This window comes from Venturia canescens, chromosome 1 (genome assembly GCF_019457755.1).
Source record: "Venturia canescens isolate UGA chromosome 1, ASM1945775v1, whole genome shotgun sequence".
NCBI classification, from domain to species: domain Eukaryota; kingdom Metazoa; phylum Arthropoda; class Insecta; order Hymenoptera; family Ichneumonidae; genus Venturia; species Venturia canescens.
The window spans coordinates 31,352,947-31,380,612 of record NC_057421.1 but is presented as its reverse complement, the minus strand read 5'-3'; the positions used below and the strand labels follow the sequence as shown (position 1 = coordinate 31,380,612).

Here is a 27,666-nt window from a genome sequence, read left to right as displayed (position 1 = left end):
TTGTTCCTAAGAGATCTGAATTCGGGCTGAAAGCTGCTCTACGACATACCAAAATCCACCATTTTTTAAATACTCTAGCAATAACTTTGAGCCTTCGTTTTTTTCCAACATATCACCGCAAAACAGTCCTCACACAATTAGAATTTTATTTAAAAAATCAAACGACAACGCGGCCCCTCAATTCGGTGAATTTTACTAATATAAATCAAAATTTTAATCCTGTCCCATTCGCAACAAAATTGACGCCACTTTACCTCACAAATCCAATGACAGCCAAAGATAACGAATGGAATGCCATCAACCGAACGGAGCGATATCGATGAAATCCGAATGGGTATACCAAAGAAATTCGTCAGCAAAATGGCCTTATTCTTCGGAATACGAAAGCGCTTTGGGATTCTATATCCCCCCACATATTTACATCTACATACATACAACACGTATAAAAGTAAATTTATATGTGTATCTCGAAGTCTGATACATATAATCTCGTTGGTTATAAATCAGTGGGGCTAAACCATCCCTGACTAAATCGACTTTGTATAACCAAAAGTGAGAGAACGAGGGTGAAACGGAGCGGAGTGGCGTGGGTGAGGGGAGGACGAGGAAGCGGAGAAGAGTTTGAATCGACAAAGAGGGTTGCGGCGGTTACCGGTGTGAAATGTTCCCATGGGGGGTCTCTTCATTCTTGCGGGACTTTAAGGGTGGAGGGCGGCTCTTCACCAACGCCGGACCGAAACCAGTCACTTATACACATAGATATAGGAACATGTTGCTACCCTTATATAGAGCTGGTTAAAACGGGACAATATGTTAGGAGTCTTCCGGTTACTCGAGCCCGACGATCGAGCACACTTATTATCTCGTTAGCTCTCATATATCGATTACATTTGTGGCGCGTGCATAACCATTTTATTGTCAACGAATAGATACGTGTAAAGTTGCCTGAATGGGACAGTTTTTGCAGGCAAGTTTGGTGCAATCGTGCTGAGATTTTTTGTACGAAATTACAAGTTTTGGATAAAAAAAAGTAAAAATTTGTAGACATTTCTTCAAAATCGATCATCGGTTGATACGATTTATGCGCATGCATTCGTTAAATTATACGAGATCTGACCTTCTGATTTTGTTGCAACGATAAAAATACTGTGTAACGAGAAATTGTAACCCAAATTCTATCTCGAAATTTCAACGCACGTAACTCGAAGAAAATATTTCTCCTCGAGGCGATTCCTCTTCTCCGCGAGCTTTCGCGAGTCGAGCTGAAGCGTGTGGAATTTAGTCAGTAAGAATCGAACGATCGTATTAGAAACGAGAATAAAAATATGAGTTTTCCTTTTTTTAGAAAGATATAAATGACCGAATAAATAAATTTTGTTCGATCTTTAAAATCTAATTGTCATTTTTCTGAATATAATAAAAAATTGTTACACATGAATTCAATTCTGTTGATTGACGAATAGAAATGCATGAAAGTCTCATTGGCAGAACGTTAAAAATATGCACTCATTCTCGGTCCTGAAAGATTTTATTAAATTCAATTGTATACAATTTAATTGAGTCCGATCAAATTGCTTATTCATATTTTTTGGAAGGCAGATGACAATTCTATTAAATTGGACAATCCTGACACAAACGAAATGTCTGTAAAGAGATTTGTGCCTGAGTTTTGTTTCGCAATATTATCCAAAAGAAAAAAGTTCCGAGCGCGTGTACTTTTTTGGATGGGATGATTGCAGTATGTAAATTTTCGTGGTATGTAAATCTCAACTTTTTTGAGGGCTGGTACGAGGAATAAAAAGGAGAGCATCGCCCTAATCATCGTGCGAGAGAGGAGGGCCCGTAACTTCATAAATCAGGATGTGTGCCGGGTTGGCTCTCTTGTGTCATTCCCGAATCGCAACTCAACCGGTAATAATATATCCTAGGGAGAAGTCCGCGAAACTTCACCTGTGCTCTGTTATTTGGGGTGGATTTTTGCCCTCCGGTTGCGCGCGATCACACTCTTTTCTCTCCTTTTATCATCACTTCCTCTCTACCTTCCTTTCCCAAAACTCAAGTCCGGGAGGGTCTATTAATTTTCAGAAGTGCCCTCCCTGGACACCAACTGCCAAAATCAAATAACAACAAATGCTTTAATTAATAGCTTCAATATTCCATTCTCTCTCTTTCGTGAAGATAAAAAAATTGAGCTGACATAAAGCACGACTGTACGAGCCAACGTGAAATTTCATAATCGTATTGCCCCTTTTTTCTGTTATTTTCATTGCTGTTTTTTGCTCTTATTGCTTTTATTTTGTTTTTCATTTGCTGTACTTTTCATGCTCATATATCATTGATCGAAGATTGAACAATAAAAATTCTAAATAAACACAAATTTTTTGGTTTTCAATGTAGATTATTGGAAGAAAAAGCTATTAGCAACATAAATATCAATCGATGTGTGGCTTCAGTCATCTCCGAGATCGAGAAACCCCGGACGAAACCAACACTGGGCTGAGCAGTCGAAGGATTAACAGAAATCTCATTTCTCCTGGACATCTGATGATGGTGAGGATTTCGATATTTTCACCACAACATTTTACCAACTACAATTTTTTGAAATGATCATTCCATAGATTTTTTATTTTAGATTACTACTTTGACTTTGATTTTGACTTTGTTGATGTCAGGTGTTAACATTTTTCTGAACTTTCCTTACGTTATGAGCATATCTTCGTACATAGCTGGAAAAAGAGAGCGACATCTACATCGCTATACAGAGGATAGTATCGTTGACAGACTCGAAGTCACCCTCGAGTATCGGGATTAGAGATTAAATAACCAGGGTGAGAGCTAGAAGGGAGAGTTCTGGAAAGGATGCTGGGGGAGAAAATAAAGCAGAGAAGAGGCAAAATCGAATCAAGCGACGTAGCCTTAACACGATTGACCGAATCCTTCATAGATTTTCACTCACCCCCGCGTTTTGAGAATATATAAATATGCGTGTTTCCATGGGAATGAATAATGGGGCGAGGGTCCGACAACCCATGGAATATTGGTAATCACCCTGGGAAGTGCTAATTCTTCGTGGTTCACGTTCAACCAATTTTTTCATTTCACGTAACACTGTCAAATGAACACTTGAACCCAGTCGAATGAATTATCAAAAGAGCGAACGAGTTATCAAAAGAGAGGGTGTATTTTTATCAAAATGCTGCGTCGCGATGTTTTTTTGAGGTTATGATCGGGTTCGAGTCGATTCGGTCGTTCAGGAGGAGGTTACGTTACCATATAAATTATTGGACTGAGAAAAGAGTGCGAAATTCAGCGGATGGATCGGTTCGTAAAAACCGATAAAAAAAATTCTGCAAACTTTGAGAAGCAAACGATTGATAATTTTGCAAAAATAATTATACGAGTTTGAGCTCACGAATGACTAGTCGATTGAATTGCGAATAATGGTGTGTAATTTTCGATGAAAATAGACATTAAATAAGCATCGAAGGAGCAGATCGTGAGATGCGAGAGCCGCGGTGAAAATGTGATCAGAGTATAATTTGCAATTTATTCGATATAATTACGGGTAATTTTTAGTTGGAAAAGGTGAAATTAATGGGGCGACACGGGTGTTTAATATCGCGTTATTTTAATAACGTATGCTCGCGCATATGGGAGATGAGCATTATTGTAATGCGCTCATAAAAAGTCCTCACTCTCTTTCTCGCTCTTTCCCTCCGTCGCGATTGCTGTCGCCAATATTTCCGCGTCATTCCGGACTATCGTATTCGATCGTGAGTTGTCGCTGAGTATCCGGCAATTAAGCCAGTTATATCCCGCAAAACGTGGGCACGTGAACGACGTATATTTTACGAACGTCGTCGTCGCCATGTACGGAATAAAAAAATAACGACAAGAAAACTTCGTGTATGGTCGCACTCTTTTCTCACTCGCTCTCTTTCTCTTTTATCCAGAAACGGCTCATCCCTACTTATTTAGCACATGAAAACTCCCAAGATACGACTTTACGATTTCAAAGTCTCCAGTCTGGAAGCTACCGATGATTTCATACAGCATTAGGTGCGCTCTCGGGAGCTCCTCCAATATATTTATAATTGGCCAGTCGCTTTAATCTCTTCATAATAATCGCGCGTAGTGTGTCGCCTCCAAACGCTCCGGCATCTGTTTCCTGTTCGACAAGTATGCTCATATATATACGGATATAAGCGTGCATAAATATAACTATGTATTCTTTAAATACCAATATATCGGCCTGTGAGAAGTGCGTGCCGATTTTTGCTCATGTACAGGCTCATCCACTTCGTCACGATCCAGTTTCGAGGATCCTGTTTCATCATTTACTCTAAAAACTACAGCTTTTCTCGCAAATTCAAAGATAATTCAAATTTTACAACGAGCGTTGATGGATTATATATGAATTTTCGAATTATCCCCAGCTCATACGATGCACTGTCAAACAAGGCTCGAACGTAATATTTGTCAACGAATATCGAACAATTAAGGCATTTGGGTGGCATCCAATTGCATGGATTCATTATGTAAGAAAAAACATTCGTAATATTGCTCGGTTTTTCGAATGGATAGTTCGGTAAAAAAGCCTAGCCTCATCTTCTCGCTCATTCGACCAAGTTCTGTAAAAACAACGGAAGTTTCTTCACTTCGCGAGAAAAAAATGTTCGTTCCGAATATTTTGTTTCAGTTGTTCGAAACTGAATGAGAAAAAAGTTGAAACGCCATAATGAAAGATTTCATTCGTCCGAGTCTATTATATTTCGCATAAAAAAGCCTGTGCACACAGCACATACATAACAGCACCCATATATAGATATGCATGTGTATCATATAGATGGCAATGTGCACGAAACCTCGAGCGAGCATAATGTAATCCATTAAACTCGCGCTGGTTATTTTCCCAACGAGAGAGATCGAGACAGGAGCTCGGTTACACCCAACGAACCGCTCGTCTCGGTTTATCTGCATTCAAGATATGCTCGTGCGCGCGCGCGCGCGCGCTTACTCTGTCCCTTGACTGTATAATATTACATATGAGTATCTTTCTGTGTCTGGTAAGCTCGCGATTCACCTGCTTCTGAATTGCTTGTACCTGATATTGCACATGCGTACTGTGGATACGTGCACACACACACACACACTTTTTGGAGAGAGAAACAGGTAGCGATAAAGTGACGAAGCAGGGGATGTGTGTGAGCATTGAAAAAAGAAAATATTTATTGGTAATGATATATCGCTGCAACGAGAGATTGAACAGGTTTCCCAGATTTTCTTTTACTCTATATCCGAGCTTGTTTATTCACGAATACGAATATAGAGCCCATAATTGTATAATTAAACGTTTAAATGTTAAAATTACGCGATATGTCATTTTAATTATAATTCATATAATTGCACGATATTTAATTGACCGCAATTATCATGACGTAAATGCAGCAGCATCCGATTGCTCGTTGCTCTAAGATGCACTTTTCTAAATATTATTTATTTATTGACATTTTTATGAGAAAAAATCATAAACGGAACACCATAAGTTCGGCGTGTATCGTGTGATAAAGTCAAAAGTCATGTGACGATAAAAGGGAGACGAAGAGTGCGTAAATTATGAGGGCAAAGTGGCCAGTGAAGAGCGGGAGATTTCGTCGTAATCATCATGGGAACACTTTTGGGGGAGGTTTGCCGAGCCGGGCGTTAATAACGTAAGGGGATCAGAACGAACATCAAATTCCGTAAATCCCGTTTGATCCGTTGACATAAAACAAACGCTCCCTCCGCCATTCATACTTACCGTACAAATAAATACGCGGTGCGGTTACAGATGCTGGGAGTCTGATACGATTATTTCAGAAACGTATATAATTCACGCGTAAACGTTGGAATTTCAGGTGTTTTTTGTTTATTTTATTAATAAAAATGGGTTGGATGGAAAAAAAATTTTTTACTATTTTTCTCGTGGTACTTTTTGTAAAATGGTGTATTGAAAACGGTGACCCTTGAATCGGCGTTGACAGACAATCTCAAAAATGGAACATCTCAAGACAGAAAACCAAAAAGATTCTTAAAATTTATGCTATTAGCTACCGCATGACGTAGGGGATTTTCAAAATATTGTTTAGAAAATAATGGCGACTATTTGAAGAAAAAAAATCACAATTTTTGTGGATTTCTCCGTAGAAAATTGTTTATATAAAAGAAAAACAAAAAAGTTATCCCTATAAAATGCAATTTTAATCAAGTCGCTGGGAGAAAAAACTCTCTTTCCGTCTTGCTTTCAACGCCGATTGAAGGGATGCCACTTTCGATACACCATTGTACAAAAATATACCAATAAAAAAAAAAAAAAAAAAAAAAAAAATCCAGTACTTCTGAGTATTTAAAAGATCTGTACTTTTACGTAAATCCATCCAAGCAGTCTTTATTTATAAAATCACCAAAAAACACTCAAAATTCCAACGTTTAAACGGTTTATAGCCGCACTGCATTCGTGATAATTCGAATAAACATCCGAGGAATTCTATAATAGAAATCTTCAAATATTTTATTTGATTTATGTTTTCATTTCGAGAAATCAACTTCTCCGAAACAAAATTATTCGAGGTTTTGTACTTTCGATCATTTCTCACTTGAATGGCAAATATTGTTGTGGGACACGATGCAATTAGTTGAGAAGCCAAAAATCAAATTAAGAAACACTTAGCACCACTGAATACTTTATTTCAATTTTCGGAAGTCCTGCATTTTTTTTATTGTTATATAAATATGTTAATATTGTGATTAAATTACGAAAATTTATGTAAAATACATTATAATTTTATATTATCAGTTTCGCTTATTGTTAAATCAAGAGAGAAAAAAAAATCAGTTCAAGGAATGAAAAAGTGCGCAATAGAATGGGGGATTGTGTGAAACTTTAGAAATTGAATAAAAAATTGGAGAAGCACTTGTGCGGCAATGATTTCAAAAGTTCGACAATCGTAAGCGCACGCACGAGCAATAAGTAAGCTACTCGAGAAAGGTATTTACATTTTCTCATTCCCTTTCATTTCTCCTTTTCTTCTATTTCATTTTAGCAAGGGCTTTCGAACACACAATTTTCGTTTGTCAAAATGAGAGCGGTAGAAAATTGCGCAGAGCGTTTAATGCGTGCTCACGATGAATTTATGCCTGCCACAATAGCGAGTATACTTAATACTCGCACGTTGCTCTTTTTGTGTACATTTACGAGGGCCCTTTGGCCGCTCTTTTCGAATGCACGAGGGCGATCAGTGTACTTCTTTATACTTTCAGGCCCGAAATTTGAGCGCTTTTATCCGAAGCGGTTTCCCAGACTATTTACAATATTTTGTTAACTAATAACAAATATTGTCAAGGTTTCCCCTCTCGCATGTGCGTGTACTTGCTTTATTACTAAAATGAAGATCTTATGTTTCTTGCCAACGATCGTTCTTTGTAATGAGCAAGATAAAAAAGACACAGAAGACGTACGAACCTCAAGCGATATACATCACATTTTATTCTGTTATATAATAAACTGTCACATACTTTCTAAAACCTAGTTCCTCTATTCATTTCGCCCATATCGTAACAATATAAACAAAACTCAGACGAAAATGAAATTTTGTATCAATTTCCATTTTACTTTTATTTCTATGCATCATTTTAGTACTCAATTCTCATAATATTCGTCGACGCTCAATATTCACGTCGATGCGAAATCAAATTTTATTTCCTCAAAATATTTTTTCGGTATTGAGTGCGAAATATCAATTAAGCCTGAAAATTACATCCGTTCACTCCCCTATTAATACTAACTCCATAAAAGAAGGGAAGATGCTTTCAATCCTTTTACTAATGTAGGATTATTAAGGAAGTTGAGGCTGTACAGTCATTTTTTTTATCCAAAAGTTATGACCTGTACCTTTCAAAAGTTAGGCCAGTTTACAGTTTGGCAATGTTGCATACACTTTAAAGAAAAGTTGGGGAAAAAAGACGAAAAACTGGTGAAAGCTCAGTCGAAAACACGAACGGTGACGATCCTAGCCTCAAAAAACTGCACGGAAAACAGATTATTATTAATATAATCTCAGCAAATCTCCTAATAAATCTGAAAAAAATTGACATTATTCAGCAAGCCTTGCTCATGTTGCCCAAAAAATTTCATATTTTTAGCATCATTTTTAACGGAGATATCACTGAATGTGTCTTGACTTCCATAAGATTACATGTTATTTGGCCCAAATTGTTATTGATTTTTCTCAGCAACGACGCTCCTAAACTGTCTGAAAATTTAACTGATTTTTTTTTACACTTCACTTTATGAGATGCACTCGGTTTAAAAGCGATGACATCATTTTCATTATAATGCCTCAACTTCCTTAAGGAACGAGTTGTTTTGAATAAAAGAAAGAGAAGAGTGTTTTGTTTAAAAAAAAGATGTTGAATGACCGCTTGAATGACAAAAGAACGTATCGATTGAAATAGTTTTCTTATTCTTTTATATTTGAAGTTAATAAAGAATGATTAATTGTTTTCTCATCACTCGCCCTCTTTCTCTTCATGCAATAACACATTAACATAAAAAAATCTATACCAATCTCAATGTTAACGAGGAAACTGAAAGAAAACCAAATATCCTTGAAAATCTCCACATATTTGTGTGGATACAGGTATACGAGGACGGATGACGAGCGTATGAAATGTACGACGACGACACGCAGTACACGATCGCCGGTGGTGTGTACAAAAGTAAGTGAGAACTCGGAGGGGAGTGGGCTGCTCATCCGTATCATCTATCGTTGTACTAACACCGCAGTAATGTTATACGTCCAACCCTAAGGAGAATATGACTCCTGAAACGTGTTCTCTCGTATACAGAGAGACGCATAGTTGCGGGGAGGAATAAATGGAGCAGAGCTTCGACGACGAGCGATGACGGGGCGCGAATAAACGCGCGGTTAGCTCTTATTGTTTCGCGGACATGGGAAGTGAACATCATATGCCTGTAAGGCTTTTACCACAGTATGAGAAACAGCCCATGCACATTCTCACTCCATTAAACAGATAACGAGAGGCTTTTCCAACCGCCCATGCCTTTTATCCTTTTCCCGCTCCCTCCCAGCATACTTAACACACAAATGTCTCTAAATCTCACCGCAGCTTGATCGTCATTCACGATGCATTTTTTCAGCAGTACTCGCGTCCGTCTAAATGGGTCGCATCGAGCTGCATTCTCTGAATAAATTCCAAGGGAAATAACGTTAAAACACTTCGTGCCGATGATTGTTGGAACTTCTGAGATGTCGGTTTTTTGTACTATTTGAAACCCATTTCCTCTCGAGCTCTTGGGGTACTGTGAAATCGTGATGATGCAAAGTATTTCATGTCCAAGAATGTGAATTTTTTATAAAGTTGGAGTGTAAAGAAAAATTAAGTTTCGCGATCCATTTGATTTTTGGATAAAAATATTGGTTGATTGTCAAAATACAATAGAGTATCTGAATATTTATAAAAATGAAAGAGGTTTTATTGTAACTGTGTGTAAATAAGTTTGAAATTCGGGAGAGCAGGAAGTAGCCGTGACGTTGGGAAGCATTTTCCAACCAGCAGGGGCTGAACCAAACGAGCAGCCCTCGCGCAGCCAAAACTTCTCACATCGCAGTACAAAAAAAACTTGAGGTCCACAAACATATGTCGTGCCCGAGCAAATGATTTCGATGCTATTCCAATAAATAAGTAACTCAATCCCCCGACCCTCGTAACCCTTTTCGCAGTTTAAAGTTTTGTAAAGCGTCGAAGGGGGCGCGTGAATGCCTATGTGAAAATGACCCTCGGCCAAAAAAACACACACGATTTATGTTCTCGCCGAAATATCTGTGGGACATTCAGTCGTCGGCACAACTTTTATTACCGTTATTTCAACCGTTTCAATTACAATCTAACGACTAATGACTCACCGTTCGATGCGAACTATCTTTCCTCCCATTATTGCGATTCTTGCCACTGTAATCATGTGTCAAATGAACTGTTCATTTGTTCAGAACTTTCATTCCGTTTCATCACCCCTATTTTTCGTCTCATGTAATTTTAAGCTGATGGATTAATAATTCCCGTTTCTCCAGTCTCATATCGAGATTTTTTTAAATGGATCGTAAGCACCGTCCCCTCTTCATTCTTATCCCTACGAAAACGAAACGACGAATTCGCCGCAAGCGCTCCGAAAATCTCGTCCTCTTTCGCTCCGCACCGTCAACCGATCGAGCACACGTGAAAATTCTTCCTATCATCGGATTTGCCATCTACTTGACTCTTCGTTGTGATACAAAACGGAATTCTATCTCAATTACTTCGACTGGAGATTGGGCTCTCGGAGCAAGGGAAAAGCCGATGAGAGAACTTCATCGCGAAGAAGATAAGTCAAACAAAAATATTGTGATCGACGATTATTTGCGTATGAAAATTCGAACGATTGGAGCAGCAAATATATGCGACTGGAGAAATAATTGTACTCTGAAAAAATATCGTGGTGAAGTGTCATATTTGCAGGAGAGATTGACAGAACAAAATGTTATCGGTGATTGTGTGAATATGAAAATTCGAATATCTTTAGAGTTTGCGTCTGATTCGAATAAAATGAAATTTGGTACAATCGAAATGTAATATTATTACACGAGTATGCAGAATAACCAGAGCAAATTTGTAAATCCATATTATAAAGAAGGTTATCTGAAAAAAAAGATAGGAACTTCATTGGTTCTTGTGACGTATGAATTTACAGGTGGCGTGTCTTAGTTTTTCATGTTTTACATTTTGTTTCGTCGCATTGTTACGATTTTTCGCTGTGTTTACTACTTTTTCTGGAACAATTGCTCCCAATGATTGGCACGCCGGAACTCTGTGCGTGAAACATTGCAATTGTCCGAGCAAAACGACGCGAGTGCATTTGTGGACATATTTATCTGGGCATGTACGATCATCCGTTCACTCCATTCGCTGTTTATGCACATAGAACTGTGTACTGTGTACGAGGATTTTTTATTTTGAAATCTACACGTACACGTACTCGATCGACACGTACAAAGGGAAAAAGAAAGACTGACGAGATCCTCAATGACAGGGAGGCGTGCACCACGTCCGTTCCCCGCCAACGTCTCTTTACCATTTCAATGGTGCCAATCGGCGCTGACAGCGGCAACTGTAACACCACTTATGGGTGTGCAATATACTCGCGTGTATATGAGCACAGAATTACTCGATACCCATGAGATTCTTCTCGAACGAGACGTCGTGCGAGTTGCATTGAACGCGTGATTCATTTTTTTCAATGCGATAGATATCGACGAAATATGGATTAGAGAAAATGCAATTGCGTTTTATTGAATGAAAAAGTTTTCCGATCCTTAAGGAAGTTGAGGCCGTACAGTCATTTTTTTACCCAAAAGCTATGACCAGTACCTTTCAAAGGTTAGGCCAGTTCTCAGTTTAGCAATGTTGCATACACTTTAACCCTCTCGGACCGTATGTTGCTTCTACGCAACACGCGCTTCCAGGCCCAATAAAACTGCATCGGTCAGTAAGGTCGGGGTTCTAACTGCCTATTTCCATGAAACAAGGTTAGATTGCACTTTAGATACTCCTAAACCAAGAGATAAACTGCTTTAACTCATCGAAATATCAATATGAAGTCGGCGTTTCATGTTGAGTTGGCGTTGTGTGAAAAGGTGCTTTAGATATCGCAAAAGAAAAGTCGGTATAAAATATTTTTTCGTACTCCAATCGTTATTTCCTTTCAAAGGGAAGCTAATATGATTTATTTAAGGTATTCGGTGCTAGATTCATTCGTAAATTTTCCTGATTTTGCTCCCCAAGGACCTGGTGCTGCGAGCAGCGAACATTCAAAAATTCATATTTCCCAACAAAAAAACCGAAATGTCACAGTGGATTCGGAAACTATAAAGTATTTTGAGATAAAATTATGAAGGGAATCATTTTCCGTCAACGCGAAATAGGTCTCGGTCTGAGAGGGTTAAGGATGTATGGTAAAAATGTCTAAATAATTAGAAATTTATCAAATTTGGTGATAATGTTCTTCAACATCAAGTGCGAAAAGACAATTTTTTTCAAAATTTTCTTCTCCTTAGTTATCGAGTAATTACGCATTAAAGCAGATTTCTTATGCCCGGAATGTATACCTATACATATGGATGGAAACGCTATGCCTATACACGTGAATTTTAGTGATCAATTACTCGACAACTGTACAGAAGAAAAATCTTAAAAAATTTGTATTGTCAAATTTGGCTCTAAAGAATATGTTCACCAAATTTTATAAAATTCTAATCATTTTGAAATTTTTGATGTTTTTAGCATGTTTTAGCATGGCAATATTGTATCGCCTGTACCAAATATCCTTAAAGAAGAGTCGGAAAAAAAAGACGAAAAATTGGTGAAAGCTCAGTCGAAAACACGGACGGTGACGATCCTAGCCTCAAAAATCTACACGGGAAACAGATTATTATTAATATAATCTCAGCAAATCTCCTAATAAATCTGAAAAAAAATTGCCATTATTTGACAAGCCTTGCTCATGTTGCCCAAAAAATTTCATATTTTTAGCATCATTTTTAACGAAGATATCACTGAATGTGTTTTGACTTCGACAAGGTTACGTGTTATTTGGCCCAAATTGTTATTGATTTTTCTCAGCAACGACGCTCCTAAACTGTCTGAAAATTCAACTGATTTTTTAGAAATTTAACTGATTTCAAAGTAGCACGAATTCACTCATAGTCTGTCGATACTTTAGATTCAAATTGGAGTTTCGGTTGAGTGTGTGACTTTTGTTGTCGCGTAACTTTCGACTTTTAGATACGCCATTGAAAACGAGGGTTTTTTTTCACACGATTTTGAAAGTGTACGAAATGCACTTTTTCATTGAAGGATCACGTGAAAAAGGACGGTGAGAATTGGAAGCACGTTTTCCCACTCCGCCCACTGCCTAGACTCGTTTTTGAACGTGTCACCCCTTTTTCTGATGGCTCGCAGGATATTTTAAAATTTACACATCCATCATCCCCTGACATCATCCCCCTCCTTCGCCCTCCGTCTTTGCTGGTCCCGCCCCACCTTAAGGTTTTAGTACACAAGGGCACGTTTATTGTATCGATGTCTCACAAAATAACGTTCCAGGGTTCTACGCATATTTTATACGCCCTTTTAATATTCAGTTCGAAAGGAAAGGAGTAAATAGACTCGCATGCGAATATACATTTTTTCTTTCTTGTACAGATATATAAATGACTTGTGACCCTTTTACAATCGGCACGCGTCGTCATAATGCCTCAACCCTCACGTATCAGCGCCTCGAGAATGCTCGGGCACTTTACATTCAACTACCCCTCCTTAAATTTCGAGTTTCCAGCTCTTTTATGAGCAGTCTTTAAATTCAAAGCCTGCCTATACCTTTGCTCACTCGGATCTCGAGGTATTGACACATACTCACACACTTACAGCTCACGTTTGAAAATGATTTTTGTGAATGAATTGTAATTTTTTTTGTTCGTTTTTTCATTTGAAATGCACGATACTTGGAAACGAGCATAGAAATTCGTAGTTATTTAATAAAATCGTTAAAAAACGGTATACGAATGTGGTTGAGATTGCTGTGAAGTCTTCAAAAATGTGTGAGTTACAAGAAACGCGACCAAGATTTTCCGAAGTCGAAGCCGGCGAGAATTACCACGTGTTGAAGCGCTCCGGTAGGAAATTGAAGTGTTCAAAGTATTTGCGAGAGTAAAGATGATACCGAAATGACAATAAAATAATGGACTTTCACTGACGCTAATAAACTCGGGCGTAAATCAAGAGAACTTGCGTTAATGAATCCGAAAATACGTAGAAATATTTTCCGACGTACAGGTAGATTAACGTGCGCATTGTGAGAGATTCCGGTCGAAAAAAATAGATTATTAGCCGGCGCGAGGGCACGAAGAAGTGCTCAGGGGAGGGCTCAAGCTCACGGGAAAGATCGACGAAACGATCACCTTTTCTGAATACGAATATTCAGAACTTTTATTCTCACACGGAGAAAACGAATTCGTTTTGTATAGCATATATATTATTTTACAAAAATTTTAAGAGTACTTAAAAGTATTAAGCATAAAAGATTCCAAAGAGCATAGTATTTTTTGAATTTTGCAATTTTTTATGTGGATCGCAAAAAGTGATGCACGTGATAACTGTATTTAGTTTTGTTTTCGAGTGTTATACATCGTGTCAGACTAGCAAATACTGATGAGTGGAAATGTAATGTAAATCATAAATTTTAACTGTCAGGATAGCAAATTCTATGATAAATAGACGAATATACACCGAACACGTGTGACATTTTACCATAAATATAGTCTTTTTCCGGGTTGCTCGAGCACACTTTACAACGTAAACATTTAAAGTGACTGAAAACATTTTTTACTATGCTTATAGAGAAAAAGACTTTCGAGTCTTTTGAATAAAAGGTATGGATATTATAACTGCTCTTCGAATTGAAGCTACAATCCAGTACGTAGATACTGTCCCCGAGATACCATATTCCAAGTACTTTCCTGTAGAATTTTTGGCCTCGTTTTTTGTGCATAAAGTCTGTTGTTTCAATGAAAAAATAAAAGTCAGTGTCAGGTAGAAAAATCCTGTTACAAAAAAATAATATCGCGATCTGAAATATTTTCTCACGAAGATCAACAACGTTTTTGTCATTGGCAGGAATTTGCATGAAAAATTTTTTATTCAATTACATAGTAGGTCTGCGTACGATTGATTTAAAAGAAATCTATTTGTTCGTCGAATGTTGCATCGCAACCATTTCGTCGTTTGATTAATCATTATTGTTTTTTGTTATTCGATCTTCTAACTCGATTCACGGTTTTGTCATTTATCAGGTCAATTCATAAAATTCAGTCTCTCAGGGATTGGAGATTTCGAAGCATCAATTACAAGCAGGTTACGAAACCACCCCAACTTACGTAGCAGTCAACTCCTTTCCATTCCAGCTCAGCAATATCCTTTCCTTATCTAACTTTTGTTCCCGTAAAAACGTTTGAACATTTTATAAATACGATTCAAACGAATGCAGACAGACGGTGCAGACGGTGAGGAAAATTATTTCAATCGGTATTCCGTCTCGTGCGTATATCGGGTATGCATAATGGGCAAAAATGGCCAGGCTGTATAAGCGCACAGCGAGAGATTGCAGGAGTGTTTTCTGAGTTCGTTGTATAAACGCACCTTGAGGCCACCTGAGTTTTATACTGACATGGAATACTATATACGAAGCTCGAGCGGAACGTTTAAAAAATGTTGTATCAAACAGATTTGATACAACGCACGGGAAGCAATGGGAAGAAGTTTAATACGATAAAAGCCAGAGACAGAAGCAAACTCTCGAACCGGGTGTGCCAGGCAACGTCGCCCCAAGAACTGCATTAAATACAATCTCTTCTGTATAACTATACTGCGTGAAACTCCGACGTCCAGTGTGTTTTTATATAGACATAGTTTGAGAAATACCGTAATACGGGATTCGAATTAAATTGCATGCCACGTATTATTATCGAGCATTATCGCTCGCCCGTACACGATCAACGATAGTCAACCAGGAAATTGGCTCACATAATAAAAACAATTTATCCTCATTTTTATTACTATCGTTAAGTACAGTGACGAGGTTAATTGTTTTCATGTATTTTTTCACGAGCTCATGAAACATTGAGAAAAACAATGTCGTCGTGCAAGAAAAATTAATGCCGCGAAATGAGGTTTCACTATACATAAAACCGTCGAAAAATCCATTCCTGCTGAATTTTACTCCCAACTTTTGAATCCGCGATTCCATCATTGAGCCTATTCAACTTAAGCCAAAAAAGAAATTTCGCTCTCATTAGTTTACCGATAAAAGAGTCATGGACACGCAGACCCGCAGTGACGGCTGACGAGATTACTAAAACAGGATCGAAACTTAGGCTTACCATTGATGAAAATCACTAGGATCATTTGAATTTTTTTTCATCCAGCAACACCGAAGATTGCATACGAAATACACCTGCGCATGAGAATCTAACCTTTTTCTGATGTAATGCAAATTAAAATAAAACTCTCACGTGCATGACACCTGCGTTATCGTCGTCAGCGCACCTGCCAATTGACAACGATATCATCTCTCAATTTTTTCTTCCCTGTATACACTCGTGCTCGGTCCCTAATGGATTCGCCCCTGGAATTTGATTGAGCGATGAGACTCGCGAAATCTCTTCGATCGGAGTTCTCCGCACGAATGCATACGTTCAATGTCTACGTATATATTCCTTATAAGCGAATATATAATATGTGCAAGCATTAGATGCAATTTACGATGTAACGGAATGGCGAATATGCGTATTGCTTATTATTTATGATGAAATTTTGGCACGGTGTTTCACGTCTCTCGTGTGTCATCATCATAATTATCATCATCTCACACATCATATTCCGGTTGTCGCGCGAGCCTCTCGATCTTCGAGGGCCTTTCAAATGGCATCTGAAAATAATAAGAGTCTCGTTTCGATTTATATGGAAAACAAAGAGAACTGAAAAGAAGAAGGAAGGCGAGAGAGAGAGAAGAAAGTGAGAAGGGAAAAGGAAACGAGTATGGGAAGAAAAAGGACGAAAAAGAAGAAGTGAGATGGAGAGCGTGAGAGAAATTGAAGGAAATAAAGAGAGTAAAAAGGAAAATGGGACTAAAAATTGGAATGAGAAAGAAATAAAGAGAAAAATAGAGAGTGAGAAAAACATCTGTAGAAGCTAAGGGAGCGAGAGAGAAGTGAAAAAATCTGGAGAAAGAGACGCAGTAGAATGAGAGATGCGAGAAGGGGAGAGAAGGAATGGAAGCTGTCTCATAACTCGAGAAGAAATCTCTTGGCTATCTTTCACGAGGGAAGTATCCAAAGAAATGAAGAGAGAGAAAGAGAAGATGGCGGTTAGGAAGAGAGTGCACGAAGTGAGCGATCGTCTTATAGTATCAGCGAGGACGTCGACGTAGCAAACGTTAGAACTCTCAACATTTCCCCTCTCACTTTTCCCTGTCTCTTTCTCTCTCCTCCATTTTCTCTACTTCTCGTTGAGCAAGGCTCGACACTGGGTGCTCTTGGCAAAAACCGGAAATTACGTCTGGGGTTCCATCTCCGGTGTTGTGCCAAGTTGCTTGCCGAGAGACGCAAACTCTCGGAGCCTCGGTCCAACAAGAGCGAGATGAAAAGTTTGTGGCTCCTGCGCGTGATGCCGCTCGGTCTTTCTCCTTATCCCTTTTTCTCTCTCTCTCTCTCTCTCTCTCTCTCTCTCTCTCTCTCTCTCTCTCTCTCTCTCTCTCTCTCTCTCTCTCTCTCTCTCTAGAAAAGCAAATATTTATTGGAGGGAGTAAGAGAAAAGATCGCGCCGAGAGGTTGTGTGCAAAATGACGACATTTTGCTGGGGGGTTTCGTCGCGACCTATAGAAGGTTGGACGAACCCGCAACCCTCCTACACTCCAAGTTATTAAAGTTGTAATGCGCTCGAGCCACGCTCGCAGACTCACACGCCCATACACCTCGCATACGTACACAGGAATACCCAGCTGCTTCTGCGATATTTCCCTGTGTTTATAATAATAAAGTTCCCTTCGGTAACACCGATAACGGAGAAGTAAAAGTTTTCTGCGCAACATGCTGCAGCTTCTGTTCCTACGATCCTACATATATTTATGGATACATATAGACACGAAGACACCGCTATATGTATTTGAACGAGTCGACTCGTATAACTTTTCGTATTATCCACCAAGCAGCATCGATATACGTTTTCCGTACTCCCTTCTACCTTGCTCATTTATTTTTGGAACATTGTCAAAAGAGCAGCAGGCAAAAAATACGTTCCCCAACGATGAGCAACGATAAATCAAGCGGAACAACGCTCGAAGTTGAATTCAAAATTGCTGTGAAAGTCAAACACCGCTTTTGCTTGATAACATCAGGGATGAACTTGGGAAGGCTCCTCACAAAAGTGATGAGTGCCGATTGCTAATATTGCGTGAGCAAATTTGGAAGATCTGTGACAAGTGCATTTGTATATGAGCCAGAGACTTTTTACAGGAGCGATAACGTTTCCAACCGCTTTCGAAAACTTTGAAAATCTTTCGTTACCCACTGCTAATACAACTCGATGCAGGTATTCATGAGCAAGAGTGCCTCAATCAATAAAAAGTCGTTCGAATTAAAAGACATTCGAGTACCAAAGAAAGGCGGAGCACGGTAAAACGGTACTTGCCTGCTGTTACTACTGGTGGGTACAGTGAAAAATCAAAATATACTTCCTGTCACCCCCCCATGCAGAGGTTCCGTGTTTAGAAATCCGGTATTTTGGAATCTCGAGGAAGCCAGGACAGTTTACAAAGCTCATGGATCATGGATATCTGCTTTGGGGTGTGTGCACCAAATAATATTAGGAAGACGATAAATTCCAAGGTGTATTTCCCCCATTTACGGAGAGGATCGAATAGGAGAAGGAGCTTGTATAGGGAGGACGGTTACCAGAGTATGATGGGCAAACTGAAACCCGAAGGTGTCTGCTCGTGGGCTTCCAAGTTGGCTGTGTGTTGTTCGTGGGCAAACGCCAGATTCATTTCCTACGGTGAACAGGTCCTGTGGTTTGTAAAATCATTACTGCCCCAAACATGCTGTGTTCTCTTATTCGTCAAAACTAGCTGCTGGTGTTTGAGGCCCGTGAGAGGAGAAAGAGGATTGGAGTGGAGCGAAACTACGCTTTGCTGTTACGGAGGAAGAGAGAAACGGAGGAGAGCGAGGGAGAAAGAGAGCTGAGCTGGCTTGGTTTTCGGAGAAACATCTTGGATGGGAGAGGCTGGAGAATAGCACGTAAGAAGACTCTCCCTCTCAATGTGTGCTCAGTGAGGGTAATAAAGCCATCTTGGCTGTTCCAAGTTGGTGAAAAGCGCGCTCGCGCACGGCCCGAGTCAAGTCAGGGCGCTTGGGCCACGCAGACCATCCTGCAACATTAGAGAGCCTATATATCTATGTACAGGTTAGGATGAAGGCGGAGGAGAGGGTGCGGCAGGAGCAGAAGAGGGTGGAGAGGATAGCGATCTATACTGCTTGGGTGCACCCCCTCTCGTCGTTGCCAGGCAACCCCTCGTGTTCTGCACCCCTTCCGCACCGAGCGCTCTTCTTCCCTCGTATCCCCGCGAAAGCACAGAGATAAGGGAGCAATCTCTCCCTTCCTCTGCTCAAAACTAGCCCCTGACGTTCCTCCTTTCCTCTGGGAAACCTCTTGCTTTCTCTTGCTCCCTCCCTCTCTCCGACTCCTCGTATGATCTTTCACAGCTTAGAGATGGGCCCACCGAGTTCCAGATCCCTGCTCTCGGTCTCTTCCACCCCTTCTTCCACCCTTTCTCATCCTCTTCGCGGCTGAAAGGGTTATGTGTATGCAGTGATACGTATTTTCTTGAGATTTTGGTATGGAAGACGCTCGCTCTTCCTTTTCTACCTCTCTGCTGCTTGCGGAGAAGGCTCGTGACTCTCCTCTTCGTGTTTCGCCGAAGCGGAGCAACCTCCATCTTGTCCTAGCACGCCCCAAGGCTATGTATCTAAGAAGATGCGAGTGTTGGTACAATACATTTCAGTCTCGTGTGTACATCCGTCGTGCAGCATTACTTAGCAATTTGAGTGTGTGCTCTCTATAAATCTAACAGCGATTCCTGGTTAACGTAGTTCATCTTCGACCTCGAATACAAACCCAGGGACTGACGAAAAAGTAACGAAACGGGACGGACGCTTCTTCCCGCCTGCGGACAACGTTTTCGCGGCTCACTTGGCTCGTCATTTCATAATCAAAATGGGTCTAATTATTTCATAAACGAGATTGGGCTGATGCGAGGGCTACACTTGGAAAACGATTTCCGTGTGTCAATAACCCATTTTGTTCGATCTCTGCTGCTTCCCGGGATATCAATTTTATTCTAATTTGATGGATATTTGTCCGATGAAAATGCCAGATTCCAATAAGTTCGATTTTCCCTCGTCTCTTTTATAGTTGTCTGAAAGCTCGTTAATTTTACTCGGTTTTTTCCATCTCTCTTTTTCCCTATGTATACACATATATTTAAAGCCCGCGGAACTGGCATAAATCAAAATCTCTCGCACAATCCAATTTACGCCGAGGTTAAAGAAAACCGTCTTCCATCAACATTTCGCTTCTGTCTCCGTCTATCTCGTGATCTAACTTGCTTCATTTTCCGCCTCTCTCGTTCTCTTCGACTCTTCTTTTTTCCCCTTAAAACAGAGCGAAAGCTCGCTTCCTTTTCCTCCTGGAAGTTCTGTACTAGCCTCTCTTTCTACTGCTCCTTCGTCTTTCTCCCTCGCAAGGCCTTCGTTCTTTCTTCTTCTTCTTCTTCTTCTTCTTCTTCTTCCTTCGCTTCTTCTCTTCACCCTCTTCGAAGAGTGGGGAAGCGCAGAGAGAGGGAGCTCTGCGAACTGATAACGGTTTGATGTATGGCCCAGTGACGTCACTGGTCGAGGGGAAACCCGGGGCCAAGAACAGATTACACAAATCGATAGGGTTACGAACAAAGGAGAACTGCTGCTGCTGCTGCTGCTGCTGCTGGGCCGTCGGCGAACTCGCGCGCCTCCTTCACGACCAACGGCGAAGGGAAGTCTCTCTTCTGCTTTCTCTCTCTCTCTCTCTCTCTCTCTCTCTCTCTCTCTCTCTCTCTCTCTCTCTCTCTCTCTCTCTCTCTCTCTCTCTCACTCATTCTTTCTATCTCTACTTGCAACCGCAACCCGCGTGTATTCGTGTTCCAACCAACTACCCCCTTCAATACACTCTTTTTAAAGACTCGCGCAAGAAAAACTACGACAGGCGAGCCAACTCGCACTGTGAATTTCATCAACCTCCCTAATGAGCCAACGCCAACTTGTGAATGAACGTGATCGCGATCCGTATCTCTCTTGCTGAAAGCTACTCTAAAAGCATTAGACTTGAATATTATTCATAAAACTACATACTCATCTATTTGAGGGTTTATATTTGTACGGTAATGTGAATCGAGTCGCGGTTTTATCGTTTCGGGATACAATTTTTGCTTTCGAAATATTAATAAAAATTCATGAGTTCATTCGAATTAAAAAGCAAAACGAAAGCATTGAAGGTAGAAACTACCACAACAGCCAGTTTCTATTTCTTCAATGCGCGTCTCAATGATCGTCCAAAAATTATGTAGAACCATATCGTATACTGAAATCAGGTTCATAAAAGCACCGAAGGAGGCGTCACTCGACCATAAGCAGAAACACATCGCAGCGCTCCTAACGGCAGCGTCACTAAACCCCGGTGTACGTCGCAGCCAGAAACATTCTCTGTTTCATGGTACGGTCAATGAACTAATGTTGAACAAATTTGATGCGTCCTGAAAAGCTATACCGAGACAAAATTATTCTCAATATGTTTATCGAAATATAGTGAGTCATGAAAAATCGTGTTCGGGAGGATAAAATAAGAATACCGTGTATGGAATACTTTTTGGAATCCCTTGTAAAAACACGGTTATAAAGGTCGCCAAGTTTTCTGTGTGAGCACTGCTTCACTGCTGGTAAGATATCGAACGATTCGCGTGAGACTCTTCGTCTCCGGGTCCCTTGGGGGGAAGAAAAGAAGCTGCGAGGATCTTCCAGTGAGATGAAGTGGCGTGTGTGAGAGAGAGAAAGAGAGCGAGGGAGAGAAAGTATCCCAAGAGTTTGGCGTGCTCGGTGAGAGCAGCGTGCACAGAGGCCCCCACGATGGAGGAGGAGCGTGTGGCAACGAAGGAGGAAAGGGCGAGAAGGCCATGAGGGATTTGAAAAGTAGAAGAGGGAGAGAAGCTGAGATTTCGCACCAAAGAACGAGGAGGGTCGACCGGACACGAGATAGGGGAGGAAATAAAAAGGTGGTGGAGTCGAGCTCGAAGAATATACTAGAGAGACCGAGAGAGAAAGAGAGAGAGGGAGTTTGCAGAGGAGAATAAAAGAGCTTCGGGAGGGTTGCCAGGAGGATTTGAAAGAAGGATGAAGGAGAAGAAGAAGGAAGCAAAATCCAAGCGGTGTAAAGGAGCCTGCGGCGTCCCGCTGGCACGTCATTCTGCTCCTCGAGGAATTAAATTTTTATATCTTTTGCTGAGAGTTTGAGCGATAGAAGGACGAAGCGAGATAACGAAAAAGGGAGCTAAGCAAGTAATACATGGAGAGCAAGAGACGATGGGAAGAAGAGTCAGAAGACAAAAAGATCCAAGAGGATCAACGAGGCACAAGCTTTCAACGATAGACCCAGCGAGAAATCAACAAGGAAAGAGATATGGAAATGCACCTGAGAATCACCATTAAAGTCATCTGCAATTTTGGAACGACGAATTTTAATGTATATCACAACGAATAGATCAAAATAATACGAGAAAAATAATAAACCAGTATAAGAATAATTTTTTTTATCATCATCCCCAAGATTCGATCTGTCTTATCGCGATAATTTTTTTCATCCCCCCACAAAATTATTTGCCTTTTCCTCCGAACTTTTGGCAAGGCTCAACAAAAAAGCTGCCGAATTTTTTCATTAATTTTCGGATCTCTCGAAAAGATAAGGCAAAAAGCGACCAATTTTCTTGGTGGAAAATATTCGGTGCTTCCGAACGGGAAACAGTGGAAACTGACAGTATATAGCGGGACCTAGAGAACGCTGGAGAAGATGGCGTCGAAACTGATCCAGAAAAATAGGAGAGGTTTTTCGAGGCGGTCGTAAAACTCGCACGAAAACCATGGCGTATCGTCGTTCTATGAGATGTTCCAAGGCAAAAAATAGTATTCGTATATATAGAGCGTTATTATACGACATACTGGGGAAGGTAAATGCGTATACGGAGGAGAAATGGAAAAAAAGGAGGAAGCTTCTGTGGTACAAGCATCACCGAGCAGGAGAGATAAAAATGGAGATGGAAAGATAAAAGGGAATGGAGACCGAAGGAGAGTAAGATAAATCGTCAGAGGAAAGAGCGACTGGACCATAAACCACGTAATCCGTACTAAAATGCTCTATACCAATGTATACACTCGGTGCGTTTCACATAAACCCTTAACACGAACCGGACATACACATATATACACGTTCGGTCTAAAAGACAGGCGAAATCCGCGATGGACCTTGCCAAAATGTACTCCAGAGAAATGACCCCCAGGGGTAAAATAATGAGATCTAGACGGTGGGTCAAAAGGTGCTGCTTAAAGTTAGCGCACTCGAACACTGAAATTTCGAAAAAAAAAATATGAAAACAGTTTTTTGACAATTTTTTATCCAACGTAGGATTAAGGTAAATTATTAATAACGACCGATCCGACGTGTTGCGAGCAGAGTCAGAGAACTTGATTCGTTTCCTTGTTACTGATCATTGAATATATCTGCACTGGCACCTGGATCCAAATATGAGAAAAAAACTTTCTCGATTCAGAGTTACGAATTAATCTAAATACTCTGCAATGTCAGACAACTTTTGTGACAATTTTTGTCACACCCTTTATGTATCGTATTGGATTATACGAATTTCCTGTTCGTTTAGGTTCCGTCGGGACTCCGGGGACTTCGACTTGATAGTAAAACGCTTCTCTTCAAAATAAGGGAGAGGCGAACTTTTATCCTCAATTGAGGATGAATTCCAAAGATTCTCTTGAGATCCCTCAAAATTGGGATCGCCCTTAAACAATTTTTTTGTTCTTTCTTCATCGTGGAAGAAAAATATTTTCGAATACGATACTCAACATTTTTTTTCTACAGTTCAATGAATTTTGGTGATGAAATACTTTTTATTCAATCACAAAGTATTTTTCATTGGCGAAGAATCCTTTTTCTCCTTCGCTAACATCTTTTCAAGTCCGGAAATACGATACCAGTGCGCTCGATGTTATGCTCAATCCAGCGATCGATTTTAGCTTCGAATTCTGGTGTCATTATCTCGCGCCATCCACCCACTCGTCCCGCACCAATGAACGCCGGTACATTTTCGTAGCCCGGTAATTCATTGACCATTGGATTTTTTCGGAAATTATCGATGTTCAAGTGCTCCTCAAGCTTCGCGAATTCTTCGTCACTGTAATTCTTGCCTAAAAATTTGGCGACTTTCCTTATCGAGCCTGGTAAATCCTGAAGTACGATTTAAAAAATAGTAAAATTGTTTTTTATTTTCATTTCCGGCTAGAAGCTTCATAAAGATTAGCAATGACTCACGCTTCTCATTTCTTCGTAAAATAAAAATAGGACGTTCGGATGCTCACGGAGGTCCCAGGCTTCCTTAAGGTGCGGCCAATACGGACCGTAAAACAAGCCTGAAAAGTGAAAAATAAACTCTTACAAGTTTTCATCCTGAAAATTCGTTATTCTCATTCGTCATGTTTATTCCATTCTTTTCGACCAATTTACCTCAATAACAAAAGTAGCTTCGACACTTCAACAAGAAGTCCGCCAAAAATAATTGAAGCCAAATAATGAATTATTTTTTCAGTGAAAATTCTTGATTTCTTTTTTTTTTTTTATTTACCATCAGTTTCGATGTAATCTTCCATATATTTCTTCAGTCCGCTCTTGAAGAAGGGGTTGGGTCCATCGGCAGCGAATCGTGCCTTAGAGACTAAATTGTCTTTAGGATTTCGCGCCACGTAGACGATCTAGAATTGATGCAACAAATAAATATCACGACAAAGTTTCAGAGTGCCAAATGAATCTTTTTTCTTCACTCACTTTGCAACCTGAATCCAATATATTTTTATGCACTGACAACGCAAGATGTGTCTTGAATATTCTGGGTGACAGTGAGTCTACATAAACCTCGTATGAATTCTTAGTCGTGTCAACTGGGACGGATTCCAAGACTTTTGGATTCTCTTGACTGGGACGTAACAGTTCACATTTTTTCCACAAATTGGGGAATAAACTGGCACTGAAAACATCCATCTTTCGTTTTTATACTATTTTTATAAAGCTTTGAGGCAACTATACTTATTCCAGCAGGGATTTATGTGATTGCATTGAAACGATAATTGTTCATTTAATTGAATTTTGATGAATTCGCACGTTGGAACGCGGATGAGAAAAAAATTAATCGTGTCAATTGTATTGCTCTTTGAATGAGAACAGAATATTCATTTCTGTGAGGCATTGACGCTGGAACTCCATTCGGATTAGCTGAAATCTGTCGGAGAACGAGTTGGTTTTGAACTTACGGTAATTCTGGCGATCTATGCAACAAATGGAATTTCTTCGCATTGTCAAAGTCCATGTTATTGGCGAGCAACCAAACGAGTTCTTGAGTCAGAGTCGTACCTATAATTTGTTCTGTTAGCACTTTCACCTACGCCTCAGCAAGTCTTCGAATGCACATTAACATAAAAATCGCAGATTCACATTGAGCGTGTGTTTCTGAAGAGAAATTTCAATAATAATCAACTTGTTTGCACGGCCAGAGTAAAGCAGCCAAAATGTACTGAATGATTTTTTATCGAATTAGCAATATTTCAAATCTTTAAAAAACATATAAACTCCTGACTGAAAAACTCCTTCACTCAAGAAAACAGTAATAAACTTTAAAAAATCTGAAAGAAAATAGATATCGGAATTTAATTTCAAACTTTTTAAAGTTTATTACCATTTTCTTAAATGCAAGAGTTTTTCAGTCGGGAGTTTTTATGTTTTTTAAAACATTTTTTCATTCCACACTTTTTAAAGTTCATCATTTTTTTTTTTAACCGGCAAGGTGTCGACACTGGGCCACTTGGCCGCGTCGAGTTGGAACCCTACCTTAAAAACAACAGCTCGAAGTGAAACTAGCAACATACAACGGTGTGAAGTAGTCGATGATCGAAATATGGTCATGTTGCGATATGTTCGAACGATGTGTAACGTTAAAGTTAAATAAACAAAAAAGTTCGCGATGAATCTTGACATACGGCAAATAAGAACACTGTCCGGCATATATAGAAAGTTGTGTCAAAAATTGGTCAAGACAATTATCACAGTTTTCAAGAAAACTGGTGACAAAGGAATACCCCCTCAGCCACTGATTGCAGTGAAACGCATAACTCCCGTATTTTTGTCCTACGGATAATCGAGAGTTAAAAATATAATGAAACTGATTGAAACTATTATCTTGCCTGATCTTGGCTGGGTGATGACCCAAACGTCATCTGATTTCGCTTTGAAATTACGAAAACCTTCTCCCTGTTTTTTCCACGTAACCGGTAGTGACCATTTTTTTCCATCAATTTCGAAGTCCTCGAAAAATGTAGCTTCATATTCGTTCGGCAAAACCTCTGGAGAACGTTCGCAGTTTGTCATAATTGAACAAATAAATGTATCGAAATTGAAAAATAAAAAGACACGATCGGAGTGATACTCGACAAATGATTTTGAAAAATGCTACAATTTCGCGCACCGCTTACACGTTCAATGTCTTTTTTTGGAATGTACGAGTTATCGTATTTTTCGTTCCAATTCACTCAAGATAATAAAAATTATCTTTCGTCTTATCGTCCGATAAAACGAATTGTATAAGTTCACATCGATGATAGAAAACGGACCATTTCCAATAACACAAGTGACTGTCAAAAAAACAGGAAGTCACTTTTTTTTATTTCATATTTATAATCTAATCAGCGTAGATTCAGTTCGATACAAATTCAGTATTACAAGAAATTATTTTAAATGGAATACAAACTCTTCTTCTTTTTTTGCATTATAATTCCGGTCCATGTAATAATCAACCCCGAGTCCTCTGCTGCCCTCAAAATTCAGCGGCTAAAGTATAACGCCGTGGCACGATAATGAACACAATTTTTAGCAAACGTGTAAAGTGTGTATGACGCCGTTCTTGAGCTGCGACGGGCGTGCGACAACCCCCAACGATGAATAAACGTACATCGATCAAATTAATCCTCACAAGCACCAGGAAAATTAATCCTTGCCTCAGAAATCCTCGTTTTATTCATTTGTTCATCAAGAAATGCGCCCCCTCCCCTCTCCTTCCCTTCCTCGGTCTAATCGTGTCCAGGTGGCGTGAACAATTTGATCGATAAATGTCAAGAGCAAACAAAGAATTGTTGAGCGCATGGAAAATCCTATTTTTTCACTTTCCCATTTCGTAACACTTCGAATCAACCCAATTTTCAAATAAACCGAAATGAAAATGCAGTTGGCGATTTTTTGAAAAATTTATAATAATCAATGTCCGTCAATCAATCTATTCGGTATGTTAAAAAAATGGGAATCGAGCTATTCAGTCGATCGAATCATCATAAACTAACACGAATGAAACTAGACATGGCAACACCTATAAATTGCTGAAACATAATCATATCATTTTAAAAAATCGCATAACTAACAATCGTGACAGCAATAATAAGTAACCTACTTGGAATGAAAAAAAAAAAACATCGCGCATTGCGAATAACAATTCTGATAATTATGGGTCGCTCGATTCACTTTTTGTCGTCAATTCTTACTAATGTGTTTGATTTCAATAATTGTGCGATGATTGTCGCCAGAAACGATTGCCTGACTAGAGATAAAAAGCGTGGA

At 39.6% G+C, this 27,666-nt stretch overlaps 1 protein-coding gene across 1 annotated transcript; it reads right to left on the bottom strand.

The window, feature by feature from the left end:
* Positions 1 to 23,869: 23,869 nt before the first annotated feature.
* Positions 23,870 to 26,569, bottom strand: LOC122409145 (sulfotransferase 4A1-like). Its single transcript, XM_043416469.1, has 6 exons — positions 26,244 to 26,569; positions 25,317 to 25,416; positions 24,835 to 25,033; positions 24,635 to 24,761; positions 24,325 to 24,422; positions 23,870 to 24,240 (listed from the first exon to the last, which is right to left on the bottom strand). The coding sequence occupies exons 1-6, from the start codon at positions 26,425 to 26,427 to the stop codon at positions 23,956 to 23,958; spliced, it is 993 nt and encodes a 330-aa protein (XP_043272404.1). The 5' UTR covers positions 26,428 to 26,569; the 3' UTR covers positions 23,870 to 23,955.
* Between the last annotated feature and the right edge of the window lie 1,097 nt (positions 26,570 to 27,666).

Bases quoted from the DNA above. Each gene is read 5' to 3' on its own strand.
- LOC122409145 (XM_043416469.1), bottom strand. From the start codon at position 26,427: ATGACAAACTGCGAACGTTCTCCAGAGGTTTTGCCGAACGAATATGAA. The intron at 25,417-26,243 runs GCAAGATAATAG...AACAAATTATAG, and splicing joins CATCACCCAGCCAAGATCAG to GTACGACTCTGACTCAAGAA. The intron at 24,241-24,324 runs GTGAGTCATTGC...ATCGTACTTCAG, and splicing joins TTTACGAAGAAATGAGAAGC to GATTTACCAGGCTCGATAAG.